We start from the raw sequence: 21,978 nt of genomic DNA on the forward strand, positions 1-21,978 counted from the left end.
TGATGCTTCATATAAAAACCTATATTGTTGCGCCATTTCATAGATCTATGATGAACTTATTAATTTTATTTGAGCATATATCGTAACGGGGAGTAATACGAAGAAATGTACGCATGCATGGAACTGTTTCGGTTGAGTAGCTCCTGAGAACGCTTTCTTGAAGTAATTAACACTTTTCGGACCCCCGAACTCCTTCCTTTGGTAACCAATGCCAAAACTAAAATCTGCTTCGGAAATTGCGCTCAGCAGACAAATTATCACTAACGTGTTCCATATTGTTCTGAAAATTAGTAAATCTGTACTTCTCTGACTACATCAGGAAAGCCCAAATTATCTAGCCTAATTGCATGATAATCGATGTCCGCAACATATAACATATATTGATTGCCACAAGCAGGATCTTCTCTTTCAAATAATGGGATTCTCCAGAAGATTCAAAATAACAGATAACACTGATAATACCAAAGTTAGAACAATTTAAAGTTGCAAATTATTCATGCCAATTCATTAGGATGGTACGATGAAGATAAAATTGCTGAATGAATGACTTTTTTATTTCCTTTAGCATTTTAAAAAAATGCGCCCCATACGAGTTGAGTAGCAGAAGGCATATTTTTGCAGTGTAATTATTCCAATCAGCTAGCTGCGGTGTCACTCCAAAAAATTCTGACAGTCGACAATCCAATTGGCCACCGGCAATTGGCATTGGTCTCAACGTACTAGAAGCGCTTCGACTGCCATGTACGAGGGGCCTTCTCGAGAACGGTGCATACAATTTGTAGTAGACGTGAGCCGTGCGTGATAAGTGCGGGGAGATTTTCGGTGTTGCTTCCTCGTTGCCAATCGCGAAGAGAAGTGAAGTAAATTGACGTCGTCGTCGTGGTTGCTGTCGGTCGCGAATAAAAGCAAAGTGATTCCGCAATTAACATTTTGCATTATGTTTTAAAAGCTGGTGTATAGGAACAAGTGTCGAGAGTGCTACTCGGGAAAGTTGATTGGTCTCAGTGAATTGCAAATTATTGGGTGAAAATAGACGGCGGAAAAGCCATAAAATGGGTAAGCAGAAATGAAAATGGAATGGAAGTCGTCGACGGGGTCACTCCCTAATATTGTGTGTTGTCAACTTGAGCGTATTGAATCGCGTTTTTCGTTGGTTTCATGTCCACGACGGTACCTGCTGTTGGGAAATTTGTAAGGATTCGATGGGGTGGACGAAATGCAAGGGAGCGAGGCTCCCGAGTGCCTGAAAGTGCAAAGCCATGCGAACTGGATGCATTCGCCACTCGGTCGGTCGAGTTTCCATGTTTTCAGCGGCCGGACTTCCCCTGCCTGCCCCGTCCCGGGAAACGGGAAGCGATTGTTGGAATCTAAAGTCTTTGAGGCATTCCGCCTTCGGGAAGCACTAAATAGTCAGCAGGGCACAAGCCAGAGCTCATCAATCGGAATACCTTGTGAATGGTGTGATTCAATGGTGTAAAAATAGACTACGGTGGTCGCTACAACAGATAAGTTGATTATCGTGGCGGTCCGACTTGATTGGATCTTTTGGAATTGACTCGGACCGTGCGGACTACGGGCGGAGTGAGTCTCGAGTTTTGGGCGTTAGCCCTTCGGGTGGAGGGTAACCGTGGACGTCCTCGGTATGTGGAAGGTAGGAAGCCTCTTAAGTGACGGAGGACCTGTTCCTGAGCAAAGGCTTTTTAACCACGGTCCGGTCCGTGCTGCCCCGGACTCGACATCACCTTGTTCCGTCAGAAGCACAGCTCCATGAACTTTGCTTGCAGCAGAATGCCCGCCGCGCCAAGTTCCGAGGTCATTCGACGAAGTACTTCACACAAAATTCACTTGGTCGGCGCACGGAATGACATCATTCACTTGTGCTCGACGGTGCTATGTGTTGTGTGTGTAAAATGGCTTTAAACCAAAAAATAAAGCACTCGAACGAAAATGAGATAAACTGGTCACACAAATGAGCTGTCGAGAGTTTACACGGCTGCAAAGGGGTTTGTGGAGCGTCGAGAGCTTGCTGCGGGCAGGGGCGCCGCCGAGTGCGAATCGAGTCATTCATCAAACGCTCAATAACTCCACTGACTTATATTTTCGTGATTACATAATCGTCGCTGTATTGTCTTTGGCCGCTGGAGTGGCTGGCGTAGTGCAGGTTGATAGTGGTCGCCGATTCCTCACTATAAACAATATCTCGGCCATGCTTCACGGCTGTGCGGATGCGTATTGTGCGGCGGCCAGAATAATGTGTCAAAAGTTGTTAAGCCAGGAGACAGTCGGCTCCAGCCCCAGCCCAAATTGCTTGAAATTGATTAATTTTTCTAGCTTGACGACGACAACTGATAATGCGTGATAACCTCGGAGTTTTGGGGAATGTGTGCGAGTTTGGATTTCGCTAAATATACACGAAACATGCCTTGATTAGCTGCAGATTGGATGACTTGGAACTTTAAATGCGAGGGACAGAGGAGGCAGCCGTGCAAATCTCTTGGGAACGGAAAAAAATAAAATTGAATTATTGTTAGATGCTCTTTCCATATGTTGAATGAAATATTCTGTCCATGAAAAATAGATGTCTAGTTTCGTCTCGCATTCCTCCGTCTGAAAATGCTTTAAATTGAAAGGCTCCGGTCTGATCGAACTATTTTAACGAAGGGAAATACCTGCCTGGCCGGTTTTCACTTTTCAAATTATATGACATACAAATAAATGGCAAGGTCCTGATGTTTCGCGTTATTATATACAAGCTTTGAAGAGAGTTGAGCTGAGGTTGTGACGTCAATGTTTTCGGATGAATACACGAACTAATATTAAGTTTCATGAAAGAAATTAACTTTAAATAAAAGGAAAAAACTATCTTAGCGAAATGCATCAGCAACACACGCTTGCTCTGCGCTTTGCATAGCTTCTAATTTTTTCTTGGGAAATGATTGAAATAAATTCCGTGGCAATTCTACGATTTTTTTTTTGTGAGGCTTAGTCTGGAAGCAATTCTAAAACTTTATAATTATTAGCTTCACGGATTCGGCAATTATAAACTTTCTTTGAGGTGTTCTGTTGTTTGGAACTAGCTTCCATAAAGTGAACTCAACTTTTGGCGAGAAGCCAATTCGATCGGGTGTCCATAGTGCGGTGCTGCGCAAAATTAAAGGCGCGCTAATAGTTAAGTGAAGGGTAGCAAAGTCCTTCACGATGCAGCAGATTTGTATACACTTTACAATTTATTTCCACAAATTTCGCTAATGTTACGATCAAGTTACCCTTCATTATTTGACCCACGCCGCGGAATAATCTTTAAAGTAGCTCGCCAAGACTAGTTAGATAAAATTTAGCTATTCTCATATGACAGCTCTAATGAAAAATGGGTTTGAAACTGCTCTTCTGTTGGGATTGAGAGAGCTGCATCTCCAATTTGAAGAAATCTCCCTCTTACAGCTTTACCAATTGTTGCCATTGTTGTTTAGTTTTCATCAGCATTTCCAGGGATGTATGCTTTTCCTCTTTTCTTCGACAGATTGCACCAGGCCTATTATCGGTTATTCGTAAAAGGAAATTGGCTTCGATTGCCATTTTTTAAATGATATCGTCCATTCTGTTCCGTAGCGTGAACGGCTCGTCTCGTTCGGATTCGTTACTTTTTTCGGTTGTAGTTTGTCGAGAGCGTCTCAGATCAGGTCAATTTCAGTTCTTCTGAGGTCTTGCAAACACACTACATAACTGTAACATTGAATGTCCATACCGGGCACGTTGAGACTTAAGGGGGGTCCCCATACATGTAAAAGGGGGGTGTAACATTTTTTTTTCACCAGGTATAGTCATGTGGGGTATCAAATGAAAGGTCTCGAATAGTACTTTTCGAAGCCGTTCTTAGTTTTCAGATTTGTTAAAAAGGCGGGGAGCGGGAGGGGTGCAAAGTGATGATTTCTTTAACGGAGCCATTCTAAGAAACTACCCAACTGACAAATCTGAAAAACATCATGAAGCTGCCTCTATACGGTAACCAGGCCTCAAAATACTCTCCATATCGATATCTGTTTAAATTAAGTTAATAATAGTATATTACCGTATTTTTGGGAAAATTGAGTAAAACCCTCCTTAAGTTTATGTCAGAGTTATAAAAGTTGGTAGTAGTATAAAATATATGAAGCATATTATCTCCAAGTTTGATCAAAATCATACTATTAGTAACAAAGTTACAGTAGCTCAAAGTTGTCTTTACCGTGTAAATTTACAACCCGAAGTACTAAATCTGATATGCTGAATGCATATTCTTAACGGGCTACGTACAAATGGGGTAGTTCTACACTCAAACATACACAAGAAACAAACAAAACCTTCCATACCTGAAGCGCCCAGCTTCCGGTTTCCCGACTTGTTCTGATTTAGTCCAACCGTTATACTATACTATACGTTAGTGTAAATTTACAACCCGAAGTACTAAATCTGATATGCTGAATGCATATTCTTAACGGGCTACGTACAAATGGGGTAGTTCTACACTCAAACATACACAAGAAACAAACAAAACCTTCCATACCTGAAGCGCCCAGCTTCCGGTTTCCCGACTTGTTCTGATTTAGTCCAACCGTTATACTTTTGAATAAGTTGCATTTGGTTTTAATATATTTTTCATTGGATTGCAGTGGATAGCATTCATCATCATCATCATCAATGTCGCAACAACGGGTATCCGGTCTAGGCCTGCCTTAATAAGGAACTCCCAACATCCCGGTTTCGCGCCGAGGTCCACCAATTTGATATCTCTAAAAGCTGTCTGGCGTCCTGGCCTACGCCATCGCTCCATCTTAGGCAGGGTCTGCCTCGTCTTCTTTTTCTACCATAGATATTGCCCTTATAGACTTTCCGGGTGGGATCATCCTCATCCATACGGATTAAGTGACCCGCCCACCGTAACCTATTGAGCCTGATTTTATCAGCAACCGGACGGTCATGGTATCGCTCATAGATTTCGTCATTGTGTAGGCTACGGAATCGTCCATCCTCATCTAGGGGGCCAAAAATTCTTCGGAGAATTCTTCTCTCGAACGCGGCCAAGAGTTTATGATTTTTCTTACTAACAACCCAAGTTTCCGAGGAATACATGAGGACTGGCAAGATCATAGTCTTGTACAGTAAGAGCTTTGACCCTATGGTGAGACGTTTCGAGCGGAACAGTCTTTGTAAGCTGAAATAGGCTCTGTTGGCTGACAACAACCGTGCGCGGATTTCATCATCGTAGTTGTTATCGGTTGTGACTTTCGACCCTAGATAGGAGAAATTGTCAACGGTCTCAAAGTTGTATTCTCCTATCCTTATTCTTGTTCGTGTTTGTGTTTGACCAGTGCGGTTTGATGTTGTTGGTTGATTCGTCTTCGGTGCTGACGTTGCCACCATATATTTTGTCTTGCCTTCATTGATGTGCATCCCAAAATCTCGCGCCGCCTGCTCGATCTGGATGAAGGCAGTTTGCACGTCTCGGGTGGTTCTTCCCATAATGTCGATATCGTCAGCATAGGCCAGTAGCTGGGTGGACTTAAAGAGAATCGTACCTCTTGCATTTACATCAGCATCACGGATCACTTTCTCGCATGAGAGGGCATCCCCTTGTCGTAGACCGTTGTTGATGTCAAATGGTCCTCAGGGTGATCCTGCTGCTTTTATCTGGTCTCGCACATTGGTCAGGGTCAGCCTAGTCAGTCTTATTAGTTTCGTCGGGATACCGAATTCTCTCATGGCCGTGTACAGTTTTACCCTGGCTATGCTATCATAGGCGGCTTTAAAGTCGATGAATAGATGGTGCAACTGTTGTCCATATTCCAACAGTTTTTCCATCGCTTGCCGCAGAGAGAAAATCTGATCTGTTGCTGATTTGCCTGGAGTGAAGCCTCTTTGGTATGGGCCAATGATGTTCTGGTCGTATGGGGCTATCCGGCCTAGCAAGATAGCGGAGGATATCTTATAGATGGTACTCAGCAACGTGATACCTCTATAATTGCTGCACTGTGTGATATCTCCCTTTTTATGTATGAGACAGATAATGCCTCGTTGCCAATCGTCAGACATTGATTCGCTGTCCCATACCTTGAGCACAAGTTGATGAACCACTTGGTGTAACTGGTCACCTCCATATTTAACCAATTCGGCTGTAATTCCATCGGCTCCTGGCGACTTATGATTTTTTAGCCGATGAATTGCACGGACTGTTTCTCCTAAACTTGGTGGTGGCAGTATTTGTCCGGCTTTTCTTCTCCCGCCGTTTAAGGGTCGATTTTCCACTAAAAAACAGTCGTTTTTGGCCATAAAATGGAAAAACAAATGGGAACTCTTAATTTCTGCTGCATTTCAGGATGAGTATTGCATCTGCAATTGTAATTAGTGACGCGTTTTTATGGCAATATGTAAAAGAAATGTACTGGAAGAATTTTTTCATAAGGAATAGTCATTTCGAAGGGACAAGATGCCTAGCGGTTTTGGGGAAGTGGAATAAAAGTTATAGAACTAAATTTCCGCAAGGAAAAACGCTTTCATGAAAAAACATCTACACTGGAATAAACGGTGAATTCACGAGTGGGAAGAAATTAAATTTAGAAGTCCGTGGTTACGGTTTTTATTTTTATGATTCGCAATGAGACAAAAGAATTTTGAATCGCCATCAGATGGGGGAAAGCTTTGTAATGTTTTGGACTGTTCCATGGGGAACGCGGAATAAAGTTTTTTTCTGGTTGAATGAATAGCGGGGCGTGTATCGATATGATTAGGGGTCAACTTAGTAACCAAGGAATGAAAATTTTGGTAAGATCCATGATCTTTCAACAGAATAATGCAGCAATTCAAAAACTACGTTTTGAAAAAAAGTTGTTTAATAGTAAAAACAGCACCCAACACGATCTTTGCATCCCCACGTTATCGGAAGCTCGCGCTTCGGGTATAAAGGTTTTGTGTTCATCTTAAGAAACTTCAACGCACATTTTTCTATCCGCATATAGCTACAAATCCAACATATTCCTTCATATTTTTCCAATCTACAAGCCATGCGTACATATTAGAGCCATAGATATTATCCTCACCCTAAACAAACAAACTGCCTATTTTCGAATACTGTACATATACTATATATGCACGTATATAAATTCGTACCCATATTTCCGATTTACTGCGTGCACAAAAGCACACATATGTACATATATAGTACGTATACTAAATACGGCTTGTTTAATGTATAAATATATCTATCTGAATTAGACATTACCCGCAAACTTCATTAGCACGCATATACTATATTGGAGTTGGAGTAATTGATATTCATATACAAATGACTAAAAAACTATAACAAAATAATTCTTCGCGACCACATTCATAAGAACTCATTTCGTTGTGGTGTTGATGAATTGATATGTGATGATGACGTCATATGGGTTGTAGAATGCTGGAAATTCACAAAAATGGCAAAGTTTCACCCCCTATAACTTTGTTAATAATGGATGGATTTTCTTCAAATTTGACCACTATGTGCATGTTATCCCTTTACACCCATACCAAATTTTGTACTGCTGGGATGAACATAAGGGGGGAAAAATACTATCATTAACTTTATTTGTGCAGATATCGGAACCGGATATATTTTGAGGCCTAGATTTCGTAGAGTTCGAACAGTTTCGAATAGTATTAATTGAGACCTTTCATTTGATACCCCACGTGGCTACATTTTATAAAAAAAAAAAATTTCGCCCCCATTCACATGGGGTACAAGGTGCGTACGGTATTTGAGGACAACTTGAGAGTAAAACTAATTAGCTTTTAGTTTGAACATGAATGAATGAAACTTGAGGAATTTTTTACACAACATTAACTTATTATATATGGATAGACTCATCCAACAAAATTTCCATTAGCTGCAATAACCTTCTCGATCCGGGTCCGGAAACGTTCATATTGACCATAACGGTATTAATTGCAGCCTTCAGAGAAGAAATAGTGTTATGAGGATGTTTGTTGATTTCACGCTCAACTACGCCCCATACGTAATAATCAAGAAGATTAAGGTCTGGGGAGCTAGGCGACCATAAGTTCGGTGTTATGTGGTCATGGAAATTTTCAGTCATCCAATCTTGTGTGGCCATCACTTTGTGTGAAGGAGCAGAGTCTTGTTGAAGGATGTATGGGCTGTCACCGCGAACACTATGAATCCAGGGTTTCACTATTGTCTCTGGAACCTCGATGTATGCAGCAGAATTCACTCGAAGTCCTTGAGTGAAAAAGTGAGGTGGTATGACATGTCCTTTGTTGCTTACAACACCCAAAACCATAACAGTAGCTGGAAACTTCGTGTGCATGACAACAGGGACCTCTGTACGATCGTAACAGAGCCATCTGTCATTCAACATTTTTTTCATCAAAAAAAAGAACCATAACATCTGAGGCGCTTCAGGGTGTTTAATTTTGTTTAGAAGGCGTTTTGATTGGATAACTTATTGTTCCCGTGTTTGCTTCGACATAAACTGTCGTCAAAACGTAGGATTTATACCGGAGATCTTCTTGGACAAGTCGACGGATAAGATGGTCAGAAATATTAAGCTCCCTCGCAAGGGCCCTCATTGATTTTGAAGGGTCCTCGCTTATGATCATTGGCATTTTTTGAATAAATTCTGCAGATCGGACAGTGTCAGAACGTCGCACGTGTTTTCTGCGTTTTGCAACAGATTCTGTACGGCGAACTTTATGAACAAATGAACGGGCGCACTTAAGAAAATTTGTAAATCGGTGTGATTCGCACATATAGCGACGATAACCGCATGTTTCTTCATTTCTTGTATTAAGTTGTAGTCCTCCATATCTTATCTAAAAAAGAGCAAAAAGAAAAATAATGGTTTCGGGAAATTATAGCGACATATATGCATGTCCTCAAATACCGTACGCACTCTGAATATTACTATAATTTTTAGCAATTGGCTGCAAACCCCGTCTTAAGTTCATTCTAGTACAATGTAGGGTATAACATAGAGCATGATCCTACCAAGTTTGGTGGAAATCACACTATTACTAACAAAGTTATAATAGGTCAAAGTTGTCGCTTCTTTGCAAATTCAAGACCGAATGTTGATATTCTCACATAAAATATACATATATTACGTGCTACGTACTAATAGGGCAAATGCACACTCAAATGTCTTTATAAAAGAAATACACAAAACCTTTCATATCTGAAGCGTTCAGCTTTCCGTTTCCCGACTTGTTTTAGATTTTTCCCCCTTTTGGAGCTCTTTTTGGTTAACGATTTGGAAAATATGACTCGAAACATTTCTAGTCTTGTTTTGAAAATATGTAATACAAATAATACAGCGTTGAATGCGCTTGAAATCATGATATGGATTACAAATTTATTCGATTTTGTAACTTGGCTTCAGTGGATAGTCCTTTATTTTTTCTGTCACTTTTTTTGCGATTGGGCTCACACGAATGCTGCTAAACCCAATCTAATTCTATATTAATATCTCTCCACACCAGATTAGCGAAAGCAATATTATTATTCTTAATCAACGGTCATTTTTTACAAGCGAGACTCACGGCTACTTTCTATTTGCAATGTGAAATTAACTAAGCATCAGAATTATCTTTTCAATGCCACTGATAATCATAGCCTCGAGTGTGCACAATTATCTCTCTGACTGTCGAATATTGCACAGGAATTTGATAATTTCGACTTCCACGCCATTTAAATTGTCCAAAGACATTACTGTTTCGAGCGATACCGGTTGGAGGAGCTTCAATTTTCAGTGTCATCATCATGACACCACCACCCAAAGCCCACTATCTACTTGTTGAATTTCGGTTCGCCCGCTACACTCCACAGGCCAAAGACGAAAATAAAAATATTTCGAATGTTTCAAGACAATCTGCATAGTGGAAGTATATTATTTTTGCAATGATGATGATGACTTTGTCGCGCGGCTTTACGAACACTATTATTATTGTCGTTGCTTTGGGTATGTGTGTTGCTGCTTTATCACTTGATCTTTCGCCTTCATATCAATTAACGCCTAGTCGAAATTCCAACTCGTAATAATTTACCTTGATGAAAGCAAATCGAGACCACACGAATAAATGAACATACAAACGAACATCTAGTAACGTAATATAGATTGAGTTGGAAGCATATGCAACTGGAATGGAAGAAAGGCGTGTACGTGTGGAGTAATGGCTGTTGTAATAGTGAAAAAGTATGTTACGATCTTGACATGGTAATTAGTTCTGTTCATAGTATTTTCTTTCTACCAGGATCGGAAGATCTGTACAGTTAACATTAGAGATATTTCGATGAATGAAGACGGCATAGAGTGGCGAAAGTGCATTTAATTTGTAGCTTCTGTGGTCGTTCTTGCAGTCCTTTTAAGGCAGACAATAGTCATTTGAAACTAGACATTCCACATTGCACTTAGACGAACCGGCTACCCGTTTTTGTCAATAGATTTGCTTACACAAGGTGGAAGTAGTATCGTCTACCTGTGATATGAGTTTTTAATGAGAGGCTCTTAGCATGCATTGTGGGATGTGCCAATCCGCTATATTCTGTTATTAATTGTACAAGAAAATAATAGATACAACGAAAAATATAAAAGTTGAATGATATGTCAGGATGTTTGCATTAACCATATTTTGTCATATCTGACAGTTCCATGCAAAAAGTAAGTCATGTGGAACAATCATGAACTCTTATCAAATAGTGTAAGTTAAAGATGTTACTATTTGAGTCTTGATTAAAATTCAAAGCAAATAAACTTTCGATGCTTATGTGGTTTTCAAACGTGTTTGTTAAAAAAGTCACGTTCCAATTCCGAATGTAATGATTCAGCTAACTTGCAAAAAGAGCAATGATCTGAATGTTGTGTTTGGCTGGGTGAGGGGAAACAAATCATAAATCCATAGTGCAACTTTTTATATTTCACTGGGCTATTTTTGGAATAGTTGTATGTTTGCCAATTGGGAGTTGATTTCAATGCAGATTCGCGGTCTTCACTGTTCTATCTCGTCTGGGAGAAATGGGCGATTATTCTTTTAGTTGATACTTGAACTTGAAAGAATTCATTCACTTTTTGAATTTCTTTCACTTTGTACGCAGCAATTGAGAACGTCGAAATAATGCATATACTACTTAAATGCGTATCAGGTTGGAGGAATAAGTTCGGGTTTTTTTCCGTTCACACTATTCCGAATTAACTAACTTTAAAAAAATAAATTGCATATGACAATCCCGTTTCCTTTTATTTTATTGTGATAGGCGTATTATATAAAATTTTATTTAACAACAAAACTGTATGAAATTTTTCAGAAAATTCGATATACATATTTCCTAATTTTACCACGATAAAGGGAACAATGCATAGCCAGCGTGAGAAAAGATTTATACTGTTTATGGTGAAGGAACTTTATCGAAAACCACTACCAAGAGACGAGTTCGATAAGTTTGACTGGAAAACAGTTCCAAGTCAGATGGAACGACCTGGTTACAAAAATAAACTCAGTGTTTAGGTGTTTCACGAACAATTAAATGAATAATTCACGAACCAGGTGAAAAAATTAATGGACCGAATTTCCATGTGCGAATCGTTGCTGTAATAGTACGAAATTCAACTACATTTGAAGCGGATAATAACGGTTGATCGAAAATGGGTCAATTACGGCAGTATTGCGCTACACCGCATATTTTTTTGTTATTCAGAAAAATATTGAAGGGCCTTGGCTTGGAAGCCTCCATCCTGCATCCACCATATAACCCTGATGCACGATTATCGTTTTCAATAATTAACTGATTTCGAATGAGGCATGTGCAAATCACGTAACTTAGTTTTTCATCATGAAGCCCTGGAATTTAAGACTGATAAATAAAGTTTTAGCTGAAAAATGCCACGAAAATTATTGATTGAGGTGAAATGCTGCAAAGTGCTGGATTCCTGTCTCAGACAGACTACCGTACAACGGTCCATCTTTCCCAAGATCCTGCCATGCGCAGCAAGTCCGGTCTCTACACAGACGACCGCTTCCTTATTTCTTTCGCCATAAGGTATATAAACCTCCTCTCGGCAGCATGAAGAGCGATCGGAATAACTCCCGCTATCACCATTACTGCTGGCTCCGAGGTGGTACGATAAGTAGACACAACTCGGAGATCCCTTCGTCTTTGTACTTGCGCTTGCGGTACATTTGCTTACTGAGGAAGCCCATACTTCGAAACCGTAAGCAATCGACGCCTGCTGGATAAGGAATCTTCGACATTGGCCAATAGCCCGAGCCTTGTGGCGGTGTTGCGTTTGTAATCAAAGTTTTGCCTTGATCAGCCTAATCCACTCATCGAAACGCAGCTTATTATTGTAATAAGTTACACGAGCTAACACGAGGTAATATATTTCTATGAACTATTTTTTTCCCCGTACTTTATGTGTTGTGGACATGACTTTTTTAATCGACCGTAAATTTCGTCCAAACTGCAGTTGGGATGATCACCAATATTATACGCGAACTGAGCAGTGAAGTTCGATACCTTCAACCCTCACACTGGTTGAGTTGTTCAAGAGCCTTGTGCGGTATCGAGAAGTGAGGGGCTTCCATTTCCAAAATGATGTGGCATGCTGTTCGATAAAGTGGAAACAGCCGAAGATCGTGATTCCGCTTGTTAAGGTGACGATGCGAGATGCCTACTTCTTTCGGTCTATGGTTAACGTGCTTACTAGTTTAATTTGTATCTTTGAAAAAGCATTCATTACAGTTGCACCGACAGTGTTCCTATTACTAACTTAATTCTGTGGAACATTTCGTAGTGCCTTTATATATGGTCTAGCCAAACAAACGCGACCTGACACGCAGTCAAAAACTGGACTTTGATGTTGTTCTGATCTATATGACAAGAAGAATGTTTTGAAAACCTGATCAATCTTCCCGGCAAGAACATTCAGTTTAGTGGCTAAAATTTGTCATATTTCCTTTACAAGCGTTGTGTCACTTACCGATAAATTGTAGAACCAATGCTTTCCTGGATGCCACCGCAATCCTCGCATCTTCAAATGCCTGTCCTCATCATCGTTTAATGATGCTTTCCCTTCTCAATCGAATACGGCAATGGATTCGAGCTTACTATCATAATTTGCAGCCCATTTTCATAAATTTAATACTGCTTTTGCGAGGCTTTGATGAGGTCTTGTGGGTGCACATGGCCAGGTAAGTAGCACTGGCAGTGTCGTATGTAACCGCTGTTAACTTGAACTGTTTGATTTGTTCTGATAGATGATTTCGCCAATATTCGTTGATAGTCCCGGTCTTGAGGATGCACAATTGTTTGTCAGTACATCTTCTCTATATCAGTTGCTATCATGTTTGGATGCATTTTCCATTTCATCAGTATACGAGCGATATTACTCTGGATATTAGGTCCGACGAGTAACCAATCATTGAAATATTTGCTGGACGGTGTTGCTTGAGACACATTGAAACTTTTTGGTGGATTGCGTACAGCGTCATGAGGAAGATAATGTTTTTTTTTCGAAAATTTATCTGCTGATGGTACCTCCACTATGTGGCCTAGATTGGGATACTCCTCCATAGTTACATATTGGTTCTGAAGGGCACCTTGTAATTTAATTATCTTTCCAATTGTGAGAACCTTTTGATGGGAATTGCTCAAAGCCTTCCCAGGCTCAAGATTCTTCTTAAATGTATCTGCCGGAATCGTCCCCTTTGATGTTTTGTTGGTGGCAATCCGTTGCTGCTTACTGGTCCCTTGTCTTCGGTCGTTTTGGCGGGACTTCGTTGATTACTCAAAATCTCTTGATCCGCTCGTTCGTAGCGTCTTTAGTGCCGATCAAAGAAGGCTGGACCGAGTAAAATCCAGCCAAGTATGATATTTACTGCGCACGAAGTCCATGTACTTTGTTCTATTTGATGGGATGATGGAGATCAGCTAATCCCATAACTGAATCCCATTGGAAATTCAGTTGACATATTACTTATTCATTTACTTCCATCATGGAAACAATTGTTGAAAATTAAAAAAAAACCTGCTTCGTAAAAATAGTTGTTTCTTTGCCTCTCTGATCCTTTCTTTAAAGTTTTTTCCCTACCTGTTTTTACCTCCTTTTTTTGTTTCCTTTTGCTTTACTCATCATCATCATCATCAACGGCGCAACAACCGGTATCCGGTCTAGGCCTGCCTTAATAAGGAACTCCAGAAATTCCGGTTTTGCGCCGAGGTCCACCAATTCGATATCCCTAAAAGCTGTCTGGCGTCCTGGCCTACGCCATCGCTCCATCTTAGGCAGGGTCTGCCTCGTCTTCTTTTTCTACCATAGATATTGCCCTTATAGACTTTCCGGGTGGGATCATCCTCATCCATACGGATTAAGTAACCCGCTCACCGTAACCTATTGAGCCGGATTTTATCCACAACCGGACGGTCATGGTATCGCTCATAGATTTCGTCATTGTGTAGGCTACGGAATCGTCCATCCTCATGTAGGAGGCCAGAAATTCTTCGGAGGATTCTTCTCTCGAACGCGGCCAAGAGTTCGAAATTTTTCTTGCTAAGAACCCAAGTTTCCGAGGAATACATGAGGAAGGTTTTTTCCAATTGTTCGGTGAGTTAGTTTCTGAAAATCTGCCTTTGAAATAACTGGCCACTTTCTACTTCTGCATTCCGCTCTCTCCTTTATAATTGATCTCTCGGCTTCGGACTTCATTCGATGAATTATAATAGGAAGAACATGCCTGTAAAATTTGAACAAAGTCCCGTCTTTTCGCTATGATGCGTGAAACGAATGATTTCTTGTTCTTGATGTTCTCCAGCACGCATTTATTGAACTACATCACATTTCCTCCCCAGACGAATCGATACACAACAATAATAACATGGGCAACATTAAATTTTTTCCAACAAAATATTACAGTCCCTTCAGTGGGTTTGGTGTAGAATGCCCTAATGCGGCAGTGTAAAGACTATGAAGATTGAAGTTATCCTTTTGTATACCAACTTTAGAGCACCCTGCAAGGAAGTAGTGGGAAAAGCAATTCAACATCATCAAGTTGGTGGTTGCATCATCCTTATTTCTTTTGGAAATGTTAACAGGTGGAATATTGATTTACTCTTCCTGAGCAGTGATATGTAGTTCCTTTTCTTGGTCGAATACAGCAAATATAGCACTTGAACATTACGTGCATACAAATTGATTCCTTGTTTCTGATGTAGTCACCGAATGTTGTTATTCTCTCACTCTGCACGGACGATCACAAATTGAATTTCCGCTTTTATTTCCTTTTCTCTGTAGATAAATCTCTAGTCCCTTGCTGTGGGATTTGGCTTCGGGATGGTGGCTTTTATGTAGTTCGTTTCTTTGTCACATACCTTGGTGATAAGTATGTTCTACATTAGTTACTAGTCGCAGAGATCAGTAGCTCTAATGTAAATAAGGAAGGACTGCCGAGGTTCGAAAAGGGTTAATTGCTTCAAGAACCCATTCTCAGAAACTACCCAACCGAAAAATCTAGTAGTCCGTGCAGATGGTATGTGGTATTCGAAATACTACTGGAGTGTAACATTAAAGTTAATAATAGTGTATTTTAGAAATTTGCTGCGAACCCCCCTTAAGGGGAGGGTAACGTTTTTTATTTATTTTTTTGCACTTTTTGTGTATTTGATTTTCTGAATATTGTGTGAAAATTGCAGATGAATCGGAGCAAAAGGAAGATACAGCGATTTAAGCAATCACGTTTTATTCCAAATTGCTCCTAATGTTCCAAACTTCAAATTGTTTTCTAAGCCGATGCCCGTCATAAATCTCAAATATCTGCATCTGAAATAATTCTTCATGAAAATTTTACATAATACTGTTGGAATGTCATACTTTAATCTACCATAGGGTTTAATAAATAGATTTTAACCATCTGTGTAAAAAAAATCACAAAAGTTTGGCTTTTTTGCACGAATTAACGTTGTCTCCCTCCTTCTCTCCCCAGGTGAGGTTAGATAATAGCTAGGAGGTAGTTCGACCATCATAATGTTTGTTACTCATGGCTTTTGAATTAAATTGATGTTATTTATACTTCTCGACGAGGAGCAACTCGTTTTTTTCTTTCACCCATTCATCACAATTCGTCTGAGTTTTGGAATAGATGTATCACTTCACTATCAGAATGTGTTCATCTTTCTTTCTTTTCCCGGTCCCGGTAGGTGAGATTATAAAATATCCCAATAACTCGAATTAGGATTCTAATTGGTTGCAAGAAAAGGCTTTTAAGCCGGAAATGATGTAAGTTAAAGCAAGGTGCAAATTGAGAATTAGTGTTGAAAATCGCAATGTAAATCGAAGCAAAAACGTTTTAGTCAATATATGTTCCTCAATTCTTCAGGCGTTGGGATACGGGATTGATTCTCTAAAATATATTTTTTAAAATTTGGCGTTCGGCGTTAGCTTTGACTAACGGGGTACGTACGATGATTCTGTGGACCATAGATGGTAAATGAGCGATGCTTGCGTAGGAAGAAGACAAGGAGTTAGATTAAGAGATCGCTTTCTCTGGTATATTAAAAATCTTATATTCTTGGGTTCGAATAAGCTTACGAACAAGACAAATTCACACGTGGTCTTTGATTGATCAGTCGGCCAAGTGTCCGCTTCTCCATCTCGAATACTACCCTTCTCTATCAGTTGCAGACTTTCCTCTTCACCGAATGGTGATGGTTAAACTTCAAAGCGACTGATGGTTCTCTATCGAAGACTAAATTTAACATCTTATCGAAACATTAACAAATTCCTAGGATAGTGCAGGATATATTGTAATTTTCTTTGTTCTTGGAATCACTATCAGCTCAGTTGAGTGCAGTTCCATGATGCATTCAGTGAGCATAAACGACAAGTTTGGCGAGTATTATGGCGTATAGTACATCAGGAAACTAGTATGACAACTACAGGGGATATAACATTAATCAAGACTTTCAAGGCGGATTCCTACTAAACCGGACGTGCACATTGTTTCCTTACAGTGCGTGTTACGTCTCAGAACTGGATATCGAGGGCCAAATACCGGATAAGTAACCTTGGAGCCTTGGATTCTTTCACCCATTTAGTGTGTTGGAATTGTTATCAAATGGGAATGAATACTAATAACAGTTAGAGAGATGCGAAACATTTTCTAACGATTATGGTACATCTAACATCTCAAAGGCGCACTGCATAAAGATTGTGACTTTGTTCGCTAAAATGACAACGGCGAGTATATGGTGACTCGGTTAACTTGGTTGATTAGAGAAAAACGTATGACATTCCTTAATCTCAAATGATAGAAGGCGTGGCGGACGCCTCTAATTTAAATATAATTAGATATGCCCAGAAGGAGGAAGCGCTCTAAGGATAAGTTTTTATAATGTTTTTATAAAATTGCTGCTTCATTCATCGCAAATTTTATACCTAACATTGGAAACCAAATTTACCAGAAAGAATGCTTGATAAAAAAATAGAACAGTTAAACAAACATATTGTTTGAGCAAAACTAAATTTTAAATTAGATTAGATTAGATGGCTATTTATGGTTTACAAATATTCCCCCTATATAGGAGTCCGGTTTCCCTGTAAAGAAATCCATGAATCAATCATTGATAGCTTCCCCGAAATTTCTAAAATTTTGCCATTGAAAATCTGTCAACACAATTTCTGGAAAATAAAGTGAGTGTTGCGTTTTTCCAGTGCCAAAAGTTGTAGAATTCCAATGTTTTCTTTCTCCAAGGCACCCACTATCATTTTCAAATCCGGAAGGTTTCCTTACGGAAGGTTGATCTTCTATGAGGGATTTGACAGTTCGAAATTTCTCAAACAGTTTTTCTAATTAGGAATGTATTTGGTGCTTTAAACCGGCATAGGCCGCGCTGTGTACGTACTAACGTAACTCTTTACACTCGAAACCCATTTAAGAAGTGTTTTCTTGAAAAATTAGTAGTAGTAGTTAGTAGGAATATTACGATTAGGGTTTTATCCAATTGCATTGCGGTTTCTATCTCGATCGACTTTTTATTTTTATTTTTATAATCTATGACTTAGAGAATGAATTCAAGGCTCTCAATCCCTGTTCGATTAGCGACTACTTTTAACTGTCGATTATGTAGAGAATCATATATTATATATATATAAACTGAATGATATTCTATAGCAGTGAAATTGTTTTTTTAATGGCCGATTTAGATAATGAAACTGATATTTCATATTTTCCTTTTTAAACGTCAATAATCCGATAAGCAGAATTACTAGCAAGAAATGCACAAAGCTTTGACCTAATACTGAACTACCAAAGTGCTAGAAACTTCTATTCCCTAAAATAAATTCGTTTAACTGGCTATCAGTAAATGTAAAAACTAGTTCCATGTATTCTCCGATATGTATAGCCATAACCCGTCATAGAACTTGTCAATACATTCTCTGGAATTTCTGACATCTATATCGAAACCAGGTAGCATTTGAGAAATGAGTTAAGTATAACGATGACAGAATACCTTCTAATAATTACCAAAGAGATAACTATACAATAACGATTTTGATAAGGAAAAAATGACGTATTGAGTGTGACCGGCCGCTTGAATCCATAGATAGTGGAAAAATTGAAAACTTGACTTACGACGGTGGTGTATAAATATCTGCAACAAAATTTTATCGCAATGCTCACCCGAGCATAGCGGTGAATCATAAATATTATATGGGCATGAATTTAAGAATCTTTTTTCTCACTCGGCTTGGTTATATAAGCATATATTCTTGGAATAGAATGTTTGCATTGCAGATAATACATAATTTACAGGTGGATGTTAATTCGCGGTAAACGTAAGTTCTGGGATGTAAATTTATCTGACTTTGTTGACAATGTGCTTCAAAATGAAATGAGTCGATATAATTAGGCTTGGTAGATATTCTAAATCATCTTTCTTCCTTACGTAACGTAATTGGAGATTTTGGGATGAGAGCGTGTTAAAATTTCCCAGAGAGTTAAAATTGTTTCTCGTATATCCACAATTTAGACTCAAATTTCTGCCCTGATTTGCAATGGACTTTCAGCTTGCTCGTAATCAAGCGAGCACGATAACTGAAGATCGTAATGAATGGCCACCAACTTCATATCGATAAGATTCTAATCGTAGTTCATATTGTAACTGATTGGGGTATATTTGTTGTACATATTTGTATGCCTTCTAAATATAAGAGTAAGTAATGTTTCCTCAGTATATGAGGCGTTATTTAAAACAAATGTTTACCATGGTTATAAGTTTCCACTTTTATTCAGCATTTACGTAATTATGAAATGGTTTCATTTAGAGTGTGCTTCATTGAAAGTAACTAATTCTGCTATTTTTCAAGGGATACGCGGACACTTCATATAATACAATCTCAGGGCGTGTTGATATGACTCATTTATTAGGTCATTCTATGACAGATGGTTTCATCCTACCATTCGTACTGTTTTTTCCAAAATTCGATGTTTAACTGCTAATTACAACAATAGTGACCCCCAAAGACTTTCCTTTTGATCCCAATAGTTTGGCCAAGAATTATAATTTTTGTCACGCACCCTCTGCGGGAACTTATCCGCACGGTTTAGATACAACTTACTCCTCTGATCTTGAATTGATGATCAACAACTCAGGATAACCTCTCTCTCGGTCGTCTTCTATATCAGATCTGAGTATTCGCTTCAAATGTTTTCAGTAGAATGTAAGAAACCTCGGAATCAAGTCGCTCAATTTTTGTTTTTCTGGTTTTACGGTCGGCAGATCAAGTGGTAAATTTAGAGCTTTTCGGGATTTGCCTTCTTTCTGATCCAGTAGAAACCGACTGTAACTAATGTTACTTTTTTTAAGTTTAACTGCGCGGTGTTTGTATTCACTAGTGAAAAATTTTATTTTGCAAATTCCGATATTTCGGGAATCACTTGTTCGCTTCATCAGTGCTAACAAGTCTCTTTGAGACTCTTGAGCGGTTCCCGGGATATCGATATTTGCAAAATAAAATTCTCCACTAGTGAATAGAAAAAGCAAGTTTTATCATTTCAAATAATGTTACTTATTCATTATCTGAGAATTGTCTCTATGATTGCAACATACTACCCCTTTCTCTACTCTTGCTTTTTGGGCAAGGTTCCCTAATCTATAAAGGACATATTTAAAATGTATGCCCAATCACACATAGTTGAGTTACCTGCTTTTCAATTCTTATGAGATGTAGCTTTGTTACATTCCTGAGGCCTATATTCGGAAAATTTTTCATTTATTCAGTAGTCGAAATCCAGTACACTTTGAAGAGATTTAGAGACAGAAAATCCTTGGCACTTATTTTCCGTATCAAGTATATCAGTAAATTTTGAAATAAACTTTGGCTCAGGCACATTCGACGTTAATGGTGCATTTCATAACTGAAGGGTCCACTCTGATTTGGCTGGTTTAATATAAGCTTCGAAGTATTATAATTAGTATCATTTTGAAGTACTACCTAATTACACAAAACCACGTTACGTTAATAGTATGAGAAACCAGATTAGTAGTAGTTCGATTTTTCATCGATAAATTTGTTTGCGAAAGTGGTGTCCTATGTTTGTGAAACGGAAAAGCTGGAAGTATTAATGCCACAGATTACATTATACAAAATGAGCAGCAGCAGCTCCTCGTACAATCCATTGAGGGAAACGGATTCGGTGCAGAGCAATATGTATTTTCAGTTTCCCGTTATTTTATGCATAAAATTCTATGTAATGGCGTTGACAACGACTTTAGAAAGTTTTTCATGAAGAATGGAAAGATTCATTTAGCTGAGATTACAACGAAAGGTTAAATCAGCCAAATGAGGTAGACGCCCTATATTTATGAAACTTGCCAAAACTCTTACCGGACTGCTACTGTTTATACTGGCGAAGTTCTGTTCCTTACAGTCGTTTAACTTTTATTTGCATAAAAGGAGATACAAACATACATATACGTGGGTTCGTATTGCCCGCTTTTGATTTTTTTTTAAAGTCGAATAAGGCCGTGCCGATACGTCGTACATTCGGTTCAATTGTTAATAGTAAACTTCGAAAATAGCAACACGATTATCTGGAATTCGTTTAGAGCTTTGAAAGGTTGTAAAAAGAGGTTCAAAAGGGGAGGTAATGTCGTATGAAGTTGAAGTTCTTTTTCCTTTTTCAGGATTGTGAAAATACACCCCATTTCGCTCATTTGGAAGCTTTCGATAAATATCGACCTTTTTGTTATCCTTGTCTTTTGTCAGTTGCGCCGCTTATTAGCTATTATTCGCTGTTCCTACAAACTTCAAACTCAATGGAAAACTTGATCTTTAAAAGTGGAGTTAGTTAAGCCTATCCGTATTGGACCATTTGTAGAAATTGTGACCTGCATTATTATGTACAGCATCCTTAACTTCAATTTGATGGTTTGTCTGTCATACTAGCTTTATCGTACCGTTTCCAATAAATATGCAATATATGCATATCCCTCATCAGAAATGATGCCTATATTTGCTCCTTCATGGAATCGTTTTTGTGGTCCGAAGTTCAAATGCTTGTAAAACTATTTCAATCCCATTTCCATTTGCAAATTAACGTCTCCATGTTCAAGAATAAACCATAGAAGGAAATTCACGTTCTACTTGAATGTTGCGTTTACAAAAGCCGATTCAACGCTTCTAATGCGACCTTCCCGGTGTCATATCGCTAAGCTAACATCAAATTAACATAAGAATTTTCTTGAAAGTTTCAATGAATTTTTCCCAACCACATACATTCCAAAAATTGGGATGAAGCTAGTTTTCATTTTTAACGTAAATATATGTAAATTTTATTTGACATACACATGTGGTCGCCTCATCAGTGTCTAACAATTAACATTTAACTGTTAAGTACTGAAAAAAAACGAGAAAGGGGTTTGCGAAAATGTGTAACCTATAAAATTCAAATTCCCAT

The 21,978-nt window shown here is 38.8% G+C and overlaps 1 protein-coding gene across 5 annotated transcripts in view; it reads left to right on the top strand.

The window, feature by feature from the left end:
* Positions 1-708: 708 nt before the first annotated feature.
* Positions 709-21,978, top strand: part of LOC119653051 (actin-binding LIM protein 3) — a 55,493-nt gene continuing 34,223 nt past the window's right edge. For 2 of the 5 annotated variants that reach the window (XM_038057520.1, XM_038057522.1), the window contains exon 1: positions 709-1,056. In XM_038057520.1, coding sequence (XP_037913448.1) covers positions 1,053-1,056 — 4 coding nt within the window. In that variant the 5' untranslated portion in view covers positions 709-1,052. The remainder of the gene's footprint in view (positions 1,057-21,978) is intronic. The other 3 variants (XM_038057521.1, XM_038057523.1, XM_038057524.1) reach the window with 2 other exon arrangements.

Source organism: Hermetia illucens, chromosome 3 (assembly GCF_905115235.1).
Source record: "Hermetia illucens chromosome 3, iHerIll2.2.curated.20191125, whole genome shotgun sequence".
NCBI classification, from domain to species: domain Eukaryota; kingdom Metazoa; phylum Arthropoda; class Insecta; order Diptera; family Stratiomyidae; genus Hermetia; species Hermetia illucens.